Genomic DNA, 19,522 nt, shown 5'->3' with positions numbered 1-19,522 from the left:
CTTTTCTTTTTAACCACAATGGAGCATTCAAGCGAAGACAACATTTATTTACTAAATCTCATAAGATTTAGTAAAAGACGACAATAAGTATCACTGATACGTAAAAATAATTTTTTTTTACCAAGACAGAATAATATGTTTGGCTAAAGTAGATACAAATTACTTCCATTAAGATTAGATGCCCATATAGCCAGATGGCAAATAAGCAAATTGCAGTTGCATGCTGTCAGTACCGTTGTTAAAATGTAGTTTCACAAAATACACAACCCCTACCATTGCCAAGACAAAAATGGTAGCCAAAGACTATTGAGGGCAGAGAACACGCTATAGATGATTAAATATACAGCAAATAACCTAGATAGTGCCTCCAGTCAATATTGATGACACATATTACTGAGCTGTACACAATAATAGCAGCTCCAAAAACATACTAGTCACAGCTGAAGATGATCCGACGCTTCATACTGACATCAGATAGATCAGCCTGAGGTGAAGTTACACGTCTATCATCAAGTTCACTGATTCACAGAATTCTAGGCTTATTGGCAGCTCCAGGACTGAAAATAAAAAACCACAAGGCACATCAGCATGTCTGAAACTAATTCTCCCTCAGAAATGAAAAGATAGAAATAGAATGCCTAATGAAAAGAATGGAAACAGTTTCCATCTTTCAATTAGATCAAGAATGGTTAGAAAAACAAACAGTTTGCAATATAATATGATTTTGTTGTCCAATTGTAAACCCTTCTGTCATGAACTATGATTATAATCCCACATTTATCACATATAACAATCAATTTAAAATTTGAAAACATGTCAAATAAAACTTTCAAAATAGATAGTTCCTAAGTGCTTGTTTTTGCGGATTTGTAGTTCCACCAATCCTTGTACATATCTCATATAGTTATCTTTTGTTTCTAAGCCAAAAAAGTCTTTCAAACTAGAACTTCAGCTATCTTATCATTCTGGTCTCATCTACTCTTGAACTCTATATACAAGTATACAACATGGTAGCTCGCCAGTAAATAGTTCTACCATTCAAGAGCAGAACAGAGACTATAACCACCAAAACAGAAAGGGCACCATTTAAATTAAAAAAAAAAAGGTCAATAACAAGCCAGAGAAATTTAGCAATAACAAGGGACTTCAGACAGTGTCGATTGCCCCCCTTAACATATTTCAAAACCTTCCCACACACAAGATCAGTTAACAATTTCCAAAAACTTCCTTTACTTACTCTGAAATATCCTTCACAGCCTGAGACACTGCATAGAGAATCATTTTCTTTACCTGTTTCAGACAATTATTGTCAAAACATCATTCTAGAACACAAATAATCACTAGCAATTGAGGGAAAAAAATAAAATATAATCTATAGTATTGAGATCCGTATGCATAACATATCTTGACATCCTAACCAAATTGCTTCAGGGTACATCAAAGTCAATCCAGCCGACATCCATTGGGCATGTAGATTAATGAATTTTTCTTTTCTTTTTGAAAGGAAAGAGAAATAATTGATTACTTATCAAAAGAAAGTAAAAACAATAACGGACCGGGTTGTCCAGAAACATTAACATTCCAGTGTTCACTATCAAAAGTACTCAAAATCGAACACTACTGAAAACTGTTTGTGATAGATAATTTCAAGGTTATATTAACAAGTAAAATGCAAAGGCATACCTCCAATTTGTCCTCTTTAGCCCGATGATTTGGAGGAAGCAAACGGAATTCTTCTGTCAAGCGAACACATTGGCTTACATTTTCAGGAGAAACAAAGTCAAGTGCAGCCTTTATGCATGACTGCAGGAGAGGGGGGGGGGGGAAGAAGGGAAAAAAAAAATCAGAATTACAGAAGCTACTACACATTGAGTGGTCTATTTATAATCAGAGCATCAAATGCTGAAAAATTATGGTACTTTTAAGATGATACGCTGCAAGAAGCATGGGGAGAGGGGGCAGAGAGAGTCTTAAATATAAACAAAGGAACATAAAATACACCCACCTGACATCTTATAACTCATAATCCACATATCTGGCCAAAATATAAGCACTTTCTAAACTACAGTAAAACCTTAATAAATTAATAACATTAGGACCAAGAAAAACTTATTAATTATGCAAATATTAATTAATTGAACTATAATTTAGCACATTGACCCCCAGTGGGGATTGGAAAAACATATTTAATCAAGGTTTTAATTATCAAGTTTCAAAATATCAAGGTTTTACTGTACTCCTATCTGACGTAGAGGTGTACATGTGAGAAGTAATAACACAAAAACCCTAGGCCATTTAACTGAGTTTTGCTGCTAAGCACAATTTGGTAACATAGGCTTTTGGTGACATTAACATCTTTAAGTCTAGACACCACAGACAACATAAACCAGAACTCAATCGAGGGTGGTTTTTTATGGCTTTAATTCATATCAAAATTTCCAAATCTCATTAGTCGCAAACTTCAAGCAACTAAAAAACTATTATAATAGGGCAAACCAAGATAGGACTGCAACATCATTCTAAACTGAGGATAATTTGAATTAAACCTAGTAAATAATATACACGCATCTTTACAACAAAGTGACAAAACAGACACTGTACCCACCACAACCCCAATGATAAGCTTATTCTTGAGACCTCACAGGCTCGCAGTCTCAAAATAAAAAACCAAAATTTACCCATCTTTTCCAAAGTGAACCAATACTAAGATATTGGCGCATAAATTTACCTTAAGGTTCCTGACTTGATGCGGACATCCAGCAGGAACGAAAACAGCCTCCCCAAGCTTTTGAATGAATGTCCAGGGCTCAATTCCTATGTTCCATCATATGACCAATATTAGCAATGATCTTTTTAAAGAAACCAAACACATTGAATTGGCAGAAAAGGGAAGTACAAAGCGTGAACAATACAGGCACATTTCAATAAACATACCATATTCCTGCTTAAGCTTTGCTTTATGTTCTGAAGAGAGGTAAAAAACCTGATCATGTATAGGATGAATAACCTATTCCAAGAAAGAATCAAGAAGTTGATAAAATGTTATTGTGTATGCATAAAGAGGGATATGAATAACTTCCAAATCTAGGCAACTAGACATAAATATCTGAACTCACTGAGGCATATAAAGATTAACAATTCATTGATAACATCACAAAAAATTGTCATTGATACTCAACATGTGTAGGATTAACAAGTCTGCAAAATGGTCAGTCCTTAATCCCATTGTGCATTACCCCTCAACCAATTCTTTCATGGTGCTTAATGGCACCAGGAGAGATAATAAACACAACTTTTTGACAGCATTCATTGTGGTCCTATTAGTTATTCAAATCATTAAGACAAGCTAAATTCAGACAATCGTTACATCTCACCAGGAAACTTAAACACAACAACTAGTTGAATATCTTTGATATATTTTTTAAGCAATAGTTTTAGCAAAAGAAACACATTTTCAGTAGTGGTTTTCCAATTAATTTGAATCCAACAATGGCAAAGATCCATGACTAAATAATCCAGTCTCTCCTATTTTGTAGCAAATATACTTGGCTGGCAGCATGAATATGATAGCTTGGGTCATTAAATAACAAACATAAAAACTACTTATTATAAAACACTACTCAATATGATTACATCAAGAGATCAAAGCTCTATAAGGAAATATACTATAATAGTTAAAATGAAAACTACAGCCACAATCATTCATTACTAAGCAGTTACCTGCTGTACTGGACAGCAATGAATGTGTCTGAATTCTCTAAAATGCTTCTTAAGATAATCCTGTAGCTTAGAAATATCTTGTCTCCGGAAAATGTCCCAAACAGCACCACCATCAGCTGATTCAAACTCATTTTCAGGAATGTTGGATGGTTCACCACTCTCCCTACTTTTACCAAGATCCGCAATTGCCTCTGAGGCCTCCTCTGATATAGCTCTCTGAACAGGAATTGGGTCATTCAACATGGAATCACAGATTTGACTGTCTTGTGGAACAACACCAACACCATCTCCATCATCAGGCTTCCCACCACATTGCTCATTTTTGACAGGTATGGCAGAAGAATTCGCATGTGAGTTTTCATCTGAAAACTGGCTGCAACCGAAAAATTCCATTTGGTCTTGAGCTTTATGCTGTTGTTTCAACTTCTCTATCTTAGCAAGATGTTCAGGTTTAAGTTTCACATCAGTGGTATGGGTCAAAACATTGACCTAAATAGGAAATTTAAACAAATAATTAGCAAATGTTAACATTAAGCATAATTTCAACAAAAAATCTGGGAACACAGGATAAGAAGGGTGAGTAAATGCAAGAAACTTTAGAACTTTGGACTATCATACACTCAAAACATTTGCAGATACTTTAATTATGCAATATTTAATTACTCAAAAAAAGCAATAGTAATTCCATGGACCCCAAGAACAGTTCAATTACTTTCCAGTTAGAGAAAGAAAACGAGGGGGAAAAAAAGGATCCAAGCAGCGGCAAAAGAACTTGCTGCTACATAATCTGCCAACGAAAATGCAAAAACAATGAAAAACTGGAATGCAAAAGAACCTAAGTAATGTTTAATTATGGTAATAGAGACAGTGACATGCAGATAACACTCCCAAGCAGTAGCAAATCAATACATGTCATGAACACAGAATCCCAGGCCATGAAAGTGATGCTATCTATAGGCTGGTCTTAATTAAAAACATAATAGGTAATGTAGGAAAGAAATCCCAACCAAACTCTATAATGATATATGTACCATCATCCAATTCTCCATTTATCTTTATTCCCAAATCCATAACAAAATTACAATCTCAATTTCAAAAATATGCTTTGCTGCAAAAATCTGCAAAATAATGAAAGCTAGCAAACCTATTCGGTTACTAGTATGTTATAGAACTATTCAGCCATCATCCTCACGAAAAAGAAAAAATGACAGAAAAACCTAAGTAATAGCATTAAGCAGAGCACAGCAGTAAAATTTAAAGAAAATAAGCATATACCGCATCAGACATATCACAATGTAGTTTAGTAACAGAGTCTGCACGTCCAAGCTCTTGAGCAACCCCATAAGCAATATACGTCTTTGGTCCCATGTCTGGCTTCAGAGATTTCTTAGGCAATTTTGTAGCTATGTTTAGAGCACCAGCACGAGGATGGGTATATTCTTTGAAAGGCAAACAACCCAAAAATTCAACATTGTGACGTGGTAGACGTTCCTCAAATAAATTAGACGGCGGCCAGTCTTTCAACTTCAATATCTGCGGCCATGATTCCTTGTCAAAACGACCATCTGTGTACCCTTTAAAAAATTGGTGAATGTTGACTTCTCCCTGCGTTAAACACTTTGATTCAGTCTCTACTACTAACCATAAGAAATAATTTCTCTAAAACAAAAATGCACATTGGTATAACAGGTGGCACGCAACCAAGTTTTAGCTAGATATGTTTATGACACTACACTGCAACAGTTAATCGAGCATACCAACCTCACACCAATCCAAGCAATCAATAGCTTTAACATCCAGATATAGCCTATGTTTGGTATTCGAAATCTGACGACAAGCACGCCACATAACCATTGGGTCCCAACTCAACCCTAATGCATTCTCAAGCACATTGCTGACAATAACTGGCTCGCCTTTAGCCCAGTGCCACTGGAAATGCTTTAAATCTCCATGCCGAATGTCTTTAGCAGCAGGGTTATACAAATAATTATCAGTGGAGTCTTCTCGAGAAGCTGCTTTTATTAATTCACTGTTGGTCATGTCAATTTCACCCAGTGGGTTGTAACAAGTGCACACTCGTTCAGAAGATTCAGGCGTATCTTCAAGATTATGAGCTTTGGCAATTTCTTCAGCCTTTCTGAGCAACTCAGCAACCCAATTTTCATCAAACGTACATCTTAGTTCCAAAACGTTACCGCAACCACCCAACTCAATGGAGGGGCAAAGGATGCTACCATTTTCATTTGCCTTCCAATCAGATATTGGTTTTTCCCGACCCTTTGAGTCTTTCTCAGGGTTTGACCCTACCTTAGAGTCTGTCCCAGGAGTTGTATCAAACTTAGAATCTGTCTCAGGAGTTGAATCTACCTTAAAGTCTCTCATAGAGGCAGAACGTCTGCTTCCTTTTTGAGGCTTAGAATCAAATACTTTTTGAGGCTTAGAACCATATACTTTTTGAGGCTTAGAACCATTTACTTTTCCATGCAAGTAATCAAGACCTTTATTGGGATATTCCACAATTACTTCCTCACCCCCTCCCTGCAAGTGACCATCACGTATTTCCCAGCAACACGTAAGGCAGAGATCATATTTACAGTTTGGACAGCTTCTGTGGAAGTCAACAATCGAAGTTCTGCAATTGTCACTGATATACATCACAGCATCAACCAGTAGATGAAAAATAAGAAACAAAGAATAAAATGAATCCTTTTAAAAAAATTAGCTAAGGCACAATTATTTACCAGTAAACACGCTCATTACGGCGAAAAACTGCCTTCCGCGGCTGAATTTCTGATTTTGATAGACCTGCTCAATATCAGAATTGTGAGAGAATGAAATGTTAGAAAATCGTATCCATCATTTTTAAACTACCAAGGAGAGAAACTTGCTACTGTGGACAGCATGTCACTATTTTTTACTTGTTCTTTTTCTTTGAAGTAAAGAAACTATATTACGGCTTCTAAACAAAATCTAAAAGAAACCCCTCCAAGACTACAGGAGTTTCCTTAGCCGACTAAAATGTCTAAGAAGCAAATGGAAGCCAAATCATGTTGCAAACTAGAAGCAAAGAGCATAGACAGCCAGAGAAAATGTTATAGCAGTAGATTTCTATATCCAATAATGGTCATTGTGATAAGGATTCACTTCTCAAAGGCTGGATCTTTTAGGACTGTTAAGAGTCAAGCCTGATGTTTTGTGAAGGAAAAAAGTAGAATAGAGGGCTCAGTGAATTTGACGTTAGTAGTGAAGGTATTTCAAGAATGAAAATTTAACCGCACACTGGAGACCAAAAGACATTTTTCTTATTTAGGTAAGACAAGGGTTTTAAGCAAAACCTTAATGACTTCTGATACGGATAATTAATTCACATGACGCAATGTCTACAAGCTCTAATTTTAAAATACCAGATTTGTAAAACAAAAAACAGTTCCTACATAAGTATCAAATCTAAATCATCCTAATACCTTGTATCTTGGCCTCCATCACCAACTCTTTCATTTGCCTTTCATGAAGACTTTGAATGTAAGGGAGAAGTGCTTGGAGTAAACGCTTAGAGTGCTGAACTTTCTCGGCTTTAGTAAATTTTGGGCCCGCCTTCAATTCCTTCAATGCATCCTGTATAAATAACAATTATCAAATTTTGTACAGAAAATACATCAAATCAACAAAAGAATTGAGCATGATGTGCAAAACTAACTGCTATTACTCCCTCCATGCGTAAACAGGACTTGCAATTGCAATTACCCCGACAAACCGGACAAGATTCGGCAATTTCATCCTCTGACATTTTAGGATACCTAGAAGACATGAAAGAGAAAAATGGCAATGATGTTTTTGCGAGAACAAGAACAACGAAGAGTACAAAATAAAATATAAAAGCCCACAATGAACCAATTTAGAAATCTCCATAAAGCTTAAACATATAATACATTGATACATCTCGGTACTTAAATAGGATCAGATATTGCATCGCAGGTGAATTAAAACAATTAAAATCTTTTTCTGTTTGCCAAACTGCAAATTTTCAACAAATATGAGATGTAAGACTCCAAATTGTAACATGGATAGGAAAATTTGACAGCAACAAGTATCTGACTTGAGAAGAAAAAGCCTTTATTTGCTTTGTGATGCAGTGGGAATATTAAAGCATTCCATATAATGTTCATAGTTCCAAACCAGCTTATTTAAATCAAAAGTATAATTAACTAGATCTATGTTTCATCATACTCTTCCATAAACTAAAGTTAGACCATAAAGAAGGAATTCAATTAAGACATGCACTTCTTCTAATACACAACAGACTAAAGATCCAAGCTCAAAAGCATAAAAGCAATGTGCACTAGTTACCTTCCATTATTCATTTCTCACAACAATGGCACATTCAGAGTTGCTTTCTTAGCAACCACTCACAAACCCAAAATGTGATACAAATCATTCCTATGAAAACTAGGTTACTGAAAAACAAAATTCAGTAAATGCATAGACATAAACCAAAACACAAATTCAACAAGTCAAACATCTGCTTGCAAGAAAAGTAGGTTCAACAAAGTTGACTGCAAGTAAAGTAGCTATACCAATTGGTTATACATGGGATGCAAAAACGCTTTGTGTTACATTTATTGCACCGAACAACCCTGCCTTTATCATTCCTCTGGCACTGATGGCACATCAATGAATTCCCATCAATCCGCTGTAAAATATCATATAAAAAACACAATTAAATCTACAATAAAAAACAGTAAAGGGGAAAAAAAAAAAAAAAGGAATACACCACCACCAATGCAAACAAAAAGGAGAAGTTTCTTACTTTATTTTTCTTTGAATTGTTCAACACAGGTTGCTCATTTCGGTTTCTTGAAGCCCTCAGCGCATAACGACGCACATCATCTCTTTGTGAAGAATCTTTCTCCTGCTCCACGCGATCCAAATCACCGGCACTTTCATCCTTCACTTTTTCCTCTTTGGCTTCACCTTCAGCAATCTGTAAATCCACACCTTCTCCACTCCCATTTTCCTTCACTTTCCCATTCTTATTACTCTTTCTGCCACGCTTCTTCTTAGTAACCACTCCTTCTTTGTCTTCCTTATTTCCACCATTCTCTTGTTGCAAGTGTTGTTCATCCTCAGCAGTGGAATTCTTGTTCCCCTTTTGACTTCCCATTCTCTTCTTCTTAATAACCACTCCTTCATTGTCTTCCTTATTTCCATCATTCTCTTGTCGTAAGTGTTGTTCATCCTCAGCAGTGGAATTCTTCTTCCCCTTTCGACCTCCCCTTCTCTTCTTCCTCGTCTCTCCAAGTATAGCTTCTTCAAATTCTTCATCAAATGCATACTCACTGTAGTTCACTTTCTTCCCACCGCCTCTCAGTCTCTTCCTCAACGAACCCCTTGTGTCCTCAGAATCCCCAATGTCTTTTTCGCGTTCGGCGCTTTCGCCGATTTCTATTTTTTTCTCAGTCACAATATCCAAACTTTCCTTGTGCTCCCCCTTTTCCCCAGCTTCCCCTTCACTTTTCACCACACTCTCTCCATCCTCAACACCAACTTCACTAACCCCATTCTCTTTCCTCTCTTCGAAAACCTTCCGTTTCCGGCCCCGCTTCATCGGCTTATGATCTTCTCGCACGGCCTCACTCTCCGGCCTCTGCTGCTCTCTCACCATTAAAGAGTACAAAAAGAATCAACTTTTTGTCTCTACTGCGAGTCTTTTTCTCTGTCCCCGATTAATAAACAAGCAAACAAAAGAGTGTTTGTGTTTCTATTTCGGTTTCACGAACTTTCAGTCCGTGCTAATTAAGGAGTAGGGACTCTCTCAGTCTCTCTCTCCAAGTAAAGAAAGAAATATGAAAAAAAAAAAAAGTACAAAAGAAGAATGGGGGGTCGGGTTAGGGTCGGGTTAGGGATAGGGATAGGGATAGGGTTAGGGATTGATGCTGTTGGTTTTTGGGAAAATTCAGTGGGCGGGGGGTTTTGAAAAGTGGCGCCAACAATAGAAATCTCGAGGAGGGAAAGGGAATAAGACTTAAAGAAAAAAGTGAGGGGGTTGAATTGGCATTGACTGGTGCAATTGGATTTGGCGCCGTACTCTGTGCAGAAAGTGCCCAGTGCCCTGCCCTTTCACTGCTTCTAACACTCTCGGTTCTCAAGCTGAAGTCTTTTCCTTTCTTTTTTGCCTTTTTTGGTGCTCGCTGTTCGGTTTCAGCTTCGGAGAAAAATTTGTGCTTTTCTGTTCGGTTCTATTATCGTACGGGTTTTGTCTCTTTATCCAAACAAAAAGTATTTATTTATTTATATTAAAAAAAAAAAGAGAGACAGTATTGCTCCCACACGTGTAAACTGCGGGGTAACACTAATCATACCGCCTTTCATCGAATCAGAGACAGACAAACCGCCTTTTTTTTTCAACACTTATGGATTAATTTAAGAAAAACTCGATTTTCTAATAAACAAAAAATTGATGATCGTGATATTTAATAAATATAAATATTTGAAACTTGAAACCTTAATACAATTACACAATCTTTTCACATCTCAAATTGGGACACGGCTATGATACAGGGATTTTGTTGATCCTGTATCGTAGAGGGGGTTAATTTATTAACTCCCTAGTTGTTTGGCTGCCACAAACAATTTTTATGACTGGCAGCAACCGGTTTTTCAGCCGGTTGCTGCCATTAATATGTATTTTTTATTTAAATAAATTAAAATATAAAATATAAATAAATTTTAAAAAAATAATAATAATAAAAAGTAAAAAAGGATAAGTAAAGTAAAAATAAAAAAAATATTTTTTATTAAAAATAATTTAAAAAACAAAGTAAAATGTGTGTTAACATAAGGATAAAAGTTTAATTTATTTTCTATGAAATATGTCTCATATTTAACGTTTCAAGTTTCATATTTTATGTTTTATGTTTCATATAATTATTTTTTAAACTCCCCAAAATTTTTCGTTTTGCTCTCGTTTTATGTTTACGTTCTACATTTCATGTTTGTTGTTCTATATTTCATGTTTTATTTTCTTCTTTACTGTTACAGAGGTACTCATATTTCATGTTCTTTGTTGCATATTTTATGTGAAATGTTTCATGTTTGTTGTTCAATGTTTCATGTAATAATTTTTTAAATACCTTAAAATTTTTCTTTCTTACCCCCGTTTCATGTTTACGTTCTACGTTTCATGTTTGATGTTCTACATTTCATGTTTGATGTTCTACGTTTCATGTTTACTGTTCTACGTTTCATGTTTGATGTTGTAAGTTTACTGTTACAGACGTGGTCATATTTTATGTTTGCGGTTGTAAAATTTAAGTAAGATGTTTCATATTTGTTGTTTAATGTTTCATGTATAATTTTTCAAATACCCCAAATTTTTTCTTTTTTGCCCCCGTTTCATGTTTACGTTCCAGTTTTTCATGTTTGCTGTTCTACGTTTCATATTTGACGTTGTATGTTCACTATTACGGAGGAACTCATATTTTGTGTTCACTATTGCATATTTTAAGTAAGATGTTTCATGTTTATTATTTAATGTTTCATATAATATTTTTTCAAATACCCCAAAATTTTTCTTTTTTTCCATGTTTCATGTTTACGTTCCACGTTTCATGTTTGACGTTCTACGTTCACTGTTACCGAGGTACTCATATTTTATATTCGCGGTTGCATATTTTAAGTAAGATGTTTCGTGTTTGTTGTTTAATGTTCCATATAATAATTATTCAAATACCCCGAAATTTTTTTCTTTTGCCCCCGTTTCATGTTTACGTTCCACGTTTTATGTTTACTGTTCTACGTTTCATGTTTGACGTTGTACGTTCAATGTTACCGAGGTACTCATATTTTATGTTCGCGGTTGCATATTTTAAGTAAGATGTTTCGTGTTTGTTGTTTAATGTTCCATGTAATAATTATTCAAATACCCCGAAATTTTTCTCTTTTGCCCCCGTTTCATGTTTACATTTCGCGTTTCATGTTTGCTGTTCTACGTTTCATGTTTGACGTTGTATGTTCACTGTTACTGAGGTACTCATATTTTGTGTTCGCTGTTGCATATTTTAAGTAAGATGTTTCATGTTTGTTGTTTAATGTTCCATGTAATAATTTTTCAAATACCCCAAAATTTTTCTCTTTTGCCCCCGTTTCATGTTTACCTTCCGCGTTTCATGTTTGCACACTACGTTTCATGTTTGATGTTGTGTGTTCAATGTTATCGAGATACTCATATTTTATGTTCGCGGTTGCATATTTTAAGTAAGATATTTCGTGTTTGTTGTTTAATGTTCCATGTACGTATTTTCAAAATGAACTAATATTTTTCACTTACTCTATAGTATATTTATTGTTACATTTATAACTCACTCACTATTGAACCAATTAATGGCATTGTTCCTTCCTTTATAAATATACCTACGTGTATATATATATATATATATATATATATATATATATATATATATATATATATATATTTCCATTTTAAATGCCACATACCTATCATAACTCACTCACCTTGGATCAACATTTTCTTTCGCCTGCATAGCTACTACAGGTGCAAATTTCAGCCATTGCAAAATCTCAGTGTTGTTCCTCAAGTAAGTTCTTATGACTTAAATATTTATATTATCTCAATTTTGTTTTTATTTTTTAATATATGAATGACATTAAAATGGTGTTGGATGAATGTGGATTGATTTTTAAAAATAATTGTCGTTGTATTTTGATCATTGTATTTTATTTGTTTGTCAAATTTTGTGCTATTACCTTTCAAGATTTACAGATGAGTAAATCCTCTGATAATCTTAAGTTACCTTGGACCAATGTACTTGGAGCTCAGTTTGATTCAGTAGAAGATGCAGATGCATGGTACATGAACTATTCAAGATTGGTTGGTTTTAGTGTTAGAAAAAATGAGCTTCGTCGTTTCAAGTCTGGACAAACTACAATCCGTCGGTGGGTTTGTAATTTGGAAGGATATAGGGCTGAAAAATATTTGGCAAATGATAATAGAGTGCGGGAACCACGACCAATAATGCGTACAGGTTGTAAAGCATCGTTTCTAGTGAATTACGACAATTCCAATGGCAAGTATACTGTGACAGAATTTAAAATTGAGCACAATCATCCATTGACTTCTCCGAATAAAGTACATCTCCTTCGTTCACAACGGCATGTTAGTGAAGGAGATCTTGCTCAAGCTAAGGCATTGAAGCATGTTGGTGTAAAGACATGCCAAGTTGTAGATTACATGGGTGATCAAGTTAAGGGTTCACATAATCTCAGGTTCAAGCGTAAGGATTTACAAAATAGATTTGATGCAGATAGACGTGCTGAAATTGGTGATACTGATTCCGTGGCAACTATAGCATATTTCACGGCAAAATCGGATAATGATCCTGGTCTATATCATGAGTACACATTAGATGATGAAAATAGGTTAAGAAACTTGTTTTGGACCGACTACATGGCACGGTATGATTATGAATGCGTCGGTGATGTTTTGGCGTTTGATGCGACATACAAAACTAATGCATATCAAAAACCACTTGTGACCCTTGTTGGCACTAACCATCATCGTATGACTACAGTTTTTGGATTTGGCCTATTGGGCGACGAGACCGTTGAATCATACACATGGTTACTCCAAACTTTTTTGTCTGCTATGGGTAATCGAAAGACGAAGTCCGTGATTACTGATGGCGATAAAGCAATGTCAAAGGCAATTAAGACAGTTTTTGTTGGAGCTATGCACCGTCTTTATTGCTGGCATTTAGAGAGAAATACACAAGCAAATATTAAAAACGAAGACTTCACTCGTAAATTCCATGATCTTATGCTGACAGGCATGAGTGCAGGTCAATTTGACCAGCGGTGGTTTACTTTAGTTGATGAGTTTAAGCTACACGAACATGGTTGGGTTAAACAAATGTATGCAAAGCGACATAAATGGGCCAAAGCTTTTCTTAAAGGAATATTTTTTGCTGGTATGCGAAGCACTCAACGATGTGAAAGTATTCATTGTTATCTCAATTGTTTTCTGTAATACAGGTTAAAATTATTTGAATTTGTACTACAAATTGATCGCGCACTCCGCAACATTCGGACCACCAAAGTTCAAGATGAGTTTAAAACAAAATTTAGTACTCCTGTGTTGACCACACACTTACGCAGCCTAGAAAAGCATGCTACAAATGTTTTCCCAATTAGAATATTTCATTGGATTATGGAAGAAATTCGTCAAGAAGCCACTTTGATTCAATTTGAAGCCTTGAACTGCACTGATAGAGAACTTGCCCTCAAAGTTATGTATATGGTCTACAAACAAAATCCACGGTACTAGATCCAGTTGTGGTAAGGACAAAAGGTGCTGCGATAAAATTAAAAAAATCCCCTTCAAACAACAGGAAGTGTAGCGTTTGTAGACAGCCTGACCATACAGCAAGAAGTTGTCCTATTGTTAGTAATAGCGTGAGGTATTTAATATGTTTTTATGTTTGTCTTTGACTGTTTGATCCATTTCTGGTCCCAGTATTAAGTCTTATTCACGATTGATTAATTGCAGGAGTAGTGAAGTCAATGTTACTAACAACGACAATTGGGGGACATCTATATTAGCTAGCTCGAGTGAACATTTTTCATTCTACAACAGTGAAGCCTCATATGAAATTGAAACCCAAAATGAATGTGGGAGTAGTTCTCAACCGTGCTCTGAATCCACAGATCACTTGTGGAATAATTCATCAATGCCACCATCGATGGCAAGTAATACCTTCACATTTCTTCCATATCCCGCCATACACTCTGATATGTGGCCTGGAGACAATTCTTTTCACTAATTAGAAAACATGTAATGTATCTAATTGAAGCTTTTCACTATTCGAAAGACATGTATTTAATTGAAATTTTTTTAACTATGTATTTAATTGTAATGGCAAAATATTTTCCAAAGATAAACCGATATACCGTTTCTAATCACATGCAAAGCCGTTTATCGTGTAGATTTATCAAACAGGATAGCCAGTTTTGAGCAAGAGAGCTCTGGAACGAAACCGGCAAACCAGTTGGCCGAAACCGGAAGGCCGGATTCGTTCCACAGAGCTCTGAAACGAATCCGGCTTGCCGGATCGCGCCAACCAATTTGCCGGATTCGTTCCAGAGAGCTTTGGAACGAAACCGGCTAGCCGGTTAACCCGACCCAGTAAGCCGGATTCGTTCCAGAGAGCTCTGGAACGAAACCGGCAAACCGGCTGGCCGAAACCAGTAGGTCGGATTCGTTCCAGAGAGCTCTGGAACGAATCTGGTCTGCCCTTTCAGCAAACTGGATATCTCTCTCTATCTCAAACCGTTTCATATTTTCTCTTTCTCACTCCAAAAGCCATCATTTTCAATTGTCTTGTCATCAAATGGGTTTACAAAAATCATTCTCATCATACCTAATGTATTTGGATAATTTTTAACCAATGTGTCGTCTTGTATTTAGATAGTTTTAAATCCTGCAATATTGAGGGGAGTCAACCGTCACAATTGTAGTATGTGTTATGTCATCCTTAAAAATATATTATACAAATAGAGTGTGTGTCTTCGAAGTAGTATTCATGACATTTACTAATTTGAATACACTAATCAGAACAATGTTAGTGGTAAAACTACAAAAGTCAGTGCACAAAATGAACAATTATGATTCCACAGCTAAACCTACAACAAAATGTGAAATTTCACACGAACCCAATGAAAAAGACCTAATATTTACGACCGTAATCTTTTTGAGTTTTTTTTTCGACCTTTCCCTAGAGCTTTCACACCTATTCTATATGTGTTTGCCTTCAGCGTAGACGGTATGGCCCTTGCCTGGGTAGCATGTTCAGCAAATGTAATGTTTGCTGGAGCAAGCAATCCAGCTCGTGCTTCATTAAAGGTCGAGTCGATAAGTTGAACTTCTAGTCTTCCACGGACATCTTGGGAATCATGCTACGCATGAAGAATATTTTGGAATAAGTTGTTTTACTTGATCAATACAATAAAGAGACAATGAGTTAAAATGTCTCTATTAAAATTTTTAATTGTTACCATATATGATTTGTTAGGAATGAGCCCTGGAGTCTCCATGAATTTGATGACATAGATTCCACAATCAAATCCATTTGGTTGTTTCGGAACCCCCTCACCAGACCGAATAGAGAACCAAATGAATCTTGTTGATGGCTTGGCATTTGGAGGTAACTTAGAATGAAAAATGGAATCAAGAGAATGTAACTGCGAAGTTCAAATCAAAATGGCAAATTAGATTAATGAATAATAAAAACCTACACCAAATTGAGGAACGACATATACACATGTAACATACTATGCGTTCAGCTTGTTTTTTGCGTTTTCGATTACTTCGACCATCAGGAAGAGGATCCCAAACCTCACCATAGCCTTCTTTGACATTCACGATGAACAGGAACCAATTAAAGGCACCATCGTTAATTGGAACATAAATCTAACAAACAAAAATAAGTATTTTTCTCATAGAAGATGTTTTACAAAAAGTAAAATTGTAATAAGTTAAGAGTGTAGAAAGTAACCTTTTGACACCTTTGAAAGTCTGGCATGAAAGGTTTTCCGACACTTGCTGCTTGTGCAAAACCATCAACGTCGGCTCCAACGGTAAGTGCTGATTACTATAAAAGAATAATAAGTAAACAAGTGATATGTCAATAAATACACAAGTATTGAAAAAAAATCTTATTGTACAGAGCAATGTTTGAAAAATTATTATAGATAAACAACAACTTCAATTCACATAGAAATAATAATGGTAGATACTTACTGCATATATTGTCGGTAAATACCAATTTATTGGTGCATCATTGCGTTTAGCCTGTTCACATATTGTGAGGTGATATGCTATCATGGTGAGAATCTAAAACAGTGGTCAATAAGTGACAACTTAGTATTCAATTTTGCAATAAGGCATCCAAACATATAGTACGGTGATGTGAGTGCCAATACACCACAAACCTCTCCACTCAGAGCCGTGTTAGGCAAAAGGCTCATGAAATGATGCCTAGAGATAAATTGATCATCAGTAGAGACAATAATTTCGCTGAAAACACAAACAAGTAATAAAGTGTTAGCTAATCAATATATATGTACAGGGGAATAAAAAATACAAAGCCCTATAAACCATAGGTACCTTCCGTTACCACCTTTATCAAATGCATATTGAATGAGCTTCAATTGGTCAAGAGAAATAGGGTTATTTACATAGAAAGGACCAGCTTTAAACTTAGCCTTCGCTCCCCGAGATACTTTTTCATAAGGAGAAAGTTGGTATCGTCCCGGCCTTCCGTTCCGTGCTGGGCGTGTTACTGGTACGCTCATGCTAGTGGAGGTCTGGAACTATTGCTTAGTGTTAAGTGGTTCAGCTAAATTCTATAAATGTCCAAGGTCAAAATTAATTCATTATCATTAAAACTAAATTACAACTAAAGATCGCTTAGACAAACCTCTTCCTCCTCTCGAGGTATTGGCGTTAGATAAAGATCATGTCCTCTATCAAATTGAAATGAATCGAGTGGAGTTTCACTAGTATGTGCAGTAGTCCCAATACAGCCCAGCATAGCATCAAAGGCTCGTAAACTTGCTTTCACTCTACGATCTACGGTGTCGTCATCACTGACCAAAATCATTTTCCCTTCAGTTTTTGACATTGTTTTTCCATCCGGAGATGTACGATTTTGACTTTTCAAATTTGAAAGTGGATCGGGAGCAACTGATTGTTTGCTTGATCCTCCGTGATACTTTGATGTCAACTCTCCCAATATTTTCTCTATGTTTTCCAATCTCCGTTTAATGGTTTGGAACAACTCTTTGTTTTGGGCGACGAATGACCCAAACCTTTCCATTAGTAACTGAAAAACATCATTATTCGCATTGTTCCACCTAGGAGGTTCTGCTTGTTCAGGCTTATGAAGCCGATCAGGGTCACGCATCGAAACCTAAAATAATTCATAAAATAATAACAATTTAGTCCAAAAATATGGTAATTGGTTTCATAAAAATAATATGCATGTATTTTATACCTTATTACTTTTTATGCCACCAAGCTTTTTTTGCCATTTCAAGAATCGTCGAATCTCATCATTATTCCACACACTGATAGGACACACTGTTCTATCAATAGAAGGTCGATCATATACAACGGAGGAAAAGTAGAACAATTGTCCATCAATGGCAAAGTACGTATGTTATGGACTGAAATAACCAAAATACAATAAACAAGCAATAATATATTTTTTCTTAATTAAATACGAACCTTTAAGAAAAGAACGCAGCCGCTAACGGAGCTAACTTTATTCTCTTTAAACTTTTGCGCACCTTCCCATAAAAAGGTAAAGCACCAACTAGCCCAATTTTTTTCTCTAATTGAATTTATATCTTTCAGTGCACGAAGATACAACTGATTAATGTATATTGCACTTGTGGGACATAATATGGTTCCCAACGCAAAAAGACTAAAAAGTATCTTAAATTCATCATCAGAAGTTGAAGTATTCATTAGCCTTTTTTTCATCTCCGCTATATGAATTCCTCTAGGTCCACTACTATACACTACACGCAAATCAGTTATATCAACTGTTTGGTCATTTAAGTCCACACGTGTGCCTCCATCTTTAACCTCCATTATAGTTGCAAACATTGTAGGGCTTAAATTGTATTCTTTCCCATGTAGAATTATACTTTGCCTACCTACATCACATTGTTCAATTAGTGCTGCACATAACTCTTGTCTTAAGCGTCCACATTTTAGGTCAAGTAGACTTCCTAAGCCGATTTCATTCACTGCTACTTGTTGGTCACTTAAAAAAGATGAAACCACATCGGAGGATGAGGCTACACGACATCGAGATAGAAAGTTGCCACCATCAGTCTTCTCCTCATCAAATTCCTTAATATTTTTACTCGTACCACTATTTTCACCACTATTTGAGCTAGATGTCTCATTCATATTACGAACCATCCATTGATGCCTCTCCTTGGGGGTTAGTTTCTTCCAATTTTGTGCAATATCAGCTCTAACCTGCAACAATGATAATATATATACGATCAGTGGCATATCATTTTAGGCAAGAGAAAATTGAATATCCAGCAGGTCATTTTTTTTACTACATACCGTTTTATCCACCTTTTCTACCCCTAATAGCCTTAGTCGTTTTGCTTTTGCCTTACTGTGATTAATATTTTAAGTTACATTAATTAAAAAATTGAACCTTTTAACATAATGGGTACATAAATGCATATAAATTATACTTACAAATAGTATATCCATGCTTCTTTTTTTTCACTGCTTGCTTTTCCTACCATAATGATTTTTCTTTCAATTTTTTCCTCTTACCATCAACAAATTCCATGTCTTCTTGTAAAATCTACAAGAAAGCAGTTAATAAACAACAATTACTACCTCTCGCACACGTGTTAGGTGCGACGGTGCCTATCGCACCAAAACACACCTCACACGTGCAATGGGCATTAACCGAAATGCATCTTGCATCAAACGAATGCAAACTATCACACAAAGCTACACACTCGAATGACCAAGTCTAATTTTTTTCATCATCGAATTATTATAAAAAAAATTTGAAAACATGGCTACAGCATTTTGTCAACAAAAAAAAAACTATTATCTTAAAATATGACAAATAATTCTATAGTTCTTTATGGCATTTTGTCAAATATTATGTAAGCATTATATTTCTACACTATATCATTAACAAATCGTTTTCCCAAAATATAACAAATTACAGATCTAAATCACTTT

The 19,522-nt window shown here is 35.6% G+C and overlaps 2 protein-coding genes across 2 annotated transcripts; one reads left to right on the top strand and one right to left on the bottom strand.

The window, feature by feature from the left end:
* Positions 1-134: 134 nt before the first annotated feature.
* On the bottom strand, positions 135-9,959 carry LOC18043821 (lysine-specific demethylase JMJ25). Its single transcript, XM_006437543.2, has 13 exons — positions 8,528-9,959; positions 8,295-8,410; positions 7,418-7,517; positions 7,185-7,335; positions 6,462-6,525; positions 5,482-6,364; positions 4,996-5,325; positions 3,721-4,209; positions 2,935-3,007; positions 2,729-2,814; positions 1,684-1,803; positions 1,238-1,290; positions 135-557 (listed from the first exon to the last, which is right to left on the bottom strand). Exons 1-13 carry the CDS (start codon positions 9,380-9,382, stop codon positions 524-526), a joined length of 3,354 nt encoding a protein of 1,117 aa, XP_006437606.1. The 5' UTR covers positions 9,383-9,959; the 3' UTR covers positions 135-523.
* Positions 9,960-12,499: 2,540 nt separating this feature from the next.
* Positions 12,500-14,555, top strand: LOC112099170 (protein FAR1-RELATED SEQUENCE 5-like). The gene is made up of 3 exons (XM_024186281.1): positions 12,500-13,647; positions 13,768-14,052; positions 14,282-14,555. The coding sequence occupies exons 1-3, from the start codon at positions 12,500-12,502 to the stop codon at positions 14,553-14,555; spliced, it is 1,707 nt and encodes a 568-aa protein (XP_024042049.1).
* Positions 14,556-19,522: the final 4,967 nt, after the last annotated feature.

Source organism: Citrus clementina, unplaced genomic scaffold, assembly GCF_000493195.1.
Source record: "Citrus clementina cultivar Clemenules unplaced genomic scaffold, Citrus_clementina_v1.0 scaffold_4, whole genome shotgun sequence".
Taxonomy (NCBI): domain Eukaryota; kingdom Viridiplantae; phylum Streptophyta; class Magnoliopsida; order Sapindales; family Rutaceae; genus Citrus; species Citrus x clementina.
The sequence above is the reverse complement of the archived record's forward strand: the minus strand, read 5'-3'. Positions and strand labels throughout refer to the sequence as shown.

What these genes read in the sequence shown, in the direction of transcription:
- LOC18043821 (XM_006437543.2), bottom strand. Translation starts at nt 9,382, where the DNA reads ATGGTGAGAGAGCAGCAGAGGCCGGAGAGTGAGGCCGTGCGAGAAGAT. An exon ending in ATCAAGTCAGGAACCTTAAG is followed by an intron (nt 1,804 to 2,728) that starts GTAAATTTATGC and finishes CCTCTCCTGCAG; the next exon opens with TCATGCATAAAGGCTGCACT. An exon ending in CTAAAGAGGACAAATTGGAG is followed by an intron (nt 1,291 to 1,683) that starts GTATGCCTTTGC and finishes TGTCTGAAACAG; the next exon opens with GTAAAGAAAATGATTCTCTA.
- LOC112099170 (XM_024186281.1), top strand. Translation starts at nt 12,500, where the DNA reads ATGAGTAAATCCTCTGATAATCTTAAGTTACCTTGGACCAATGTACTT. An exon ending in CATGGTTGGGTTAAACAAAT is followed by an intron (nt 13,648 to 13,767) that starts GTATGCAAAGCG and finishes TCTGTAATACAG; the next exon opens with GTTAAAATTATTTGAATTTG. An exon ending in GTCTACAAACAAAATCCACG is followed by an intron (nt 14,053 to 14,281) that starts GTACTAGATCCA and finishes GATTAATTGCAG; the next exon opens with GAGTAGTGAAGTCAATGTTA.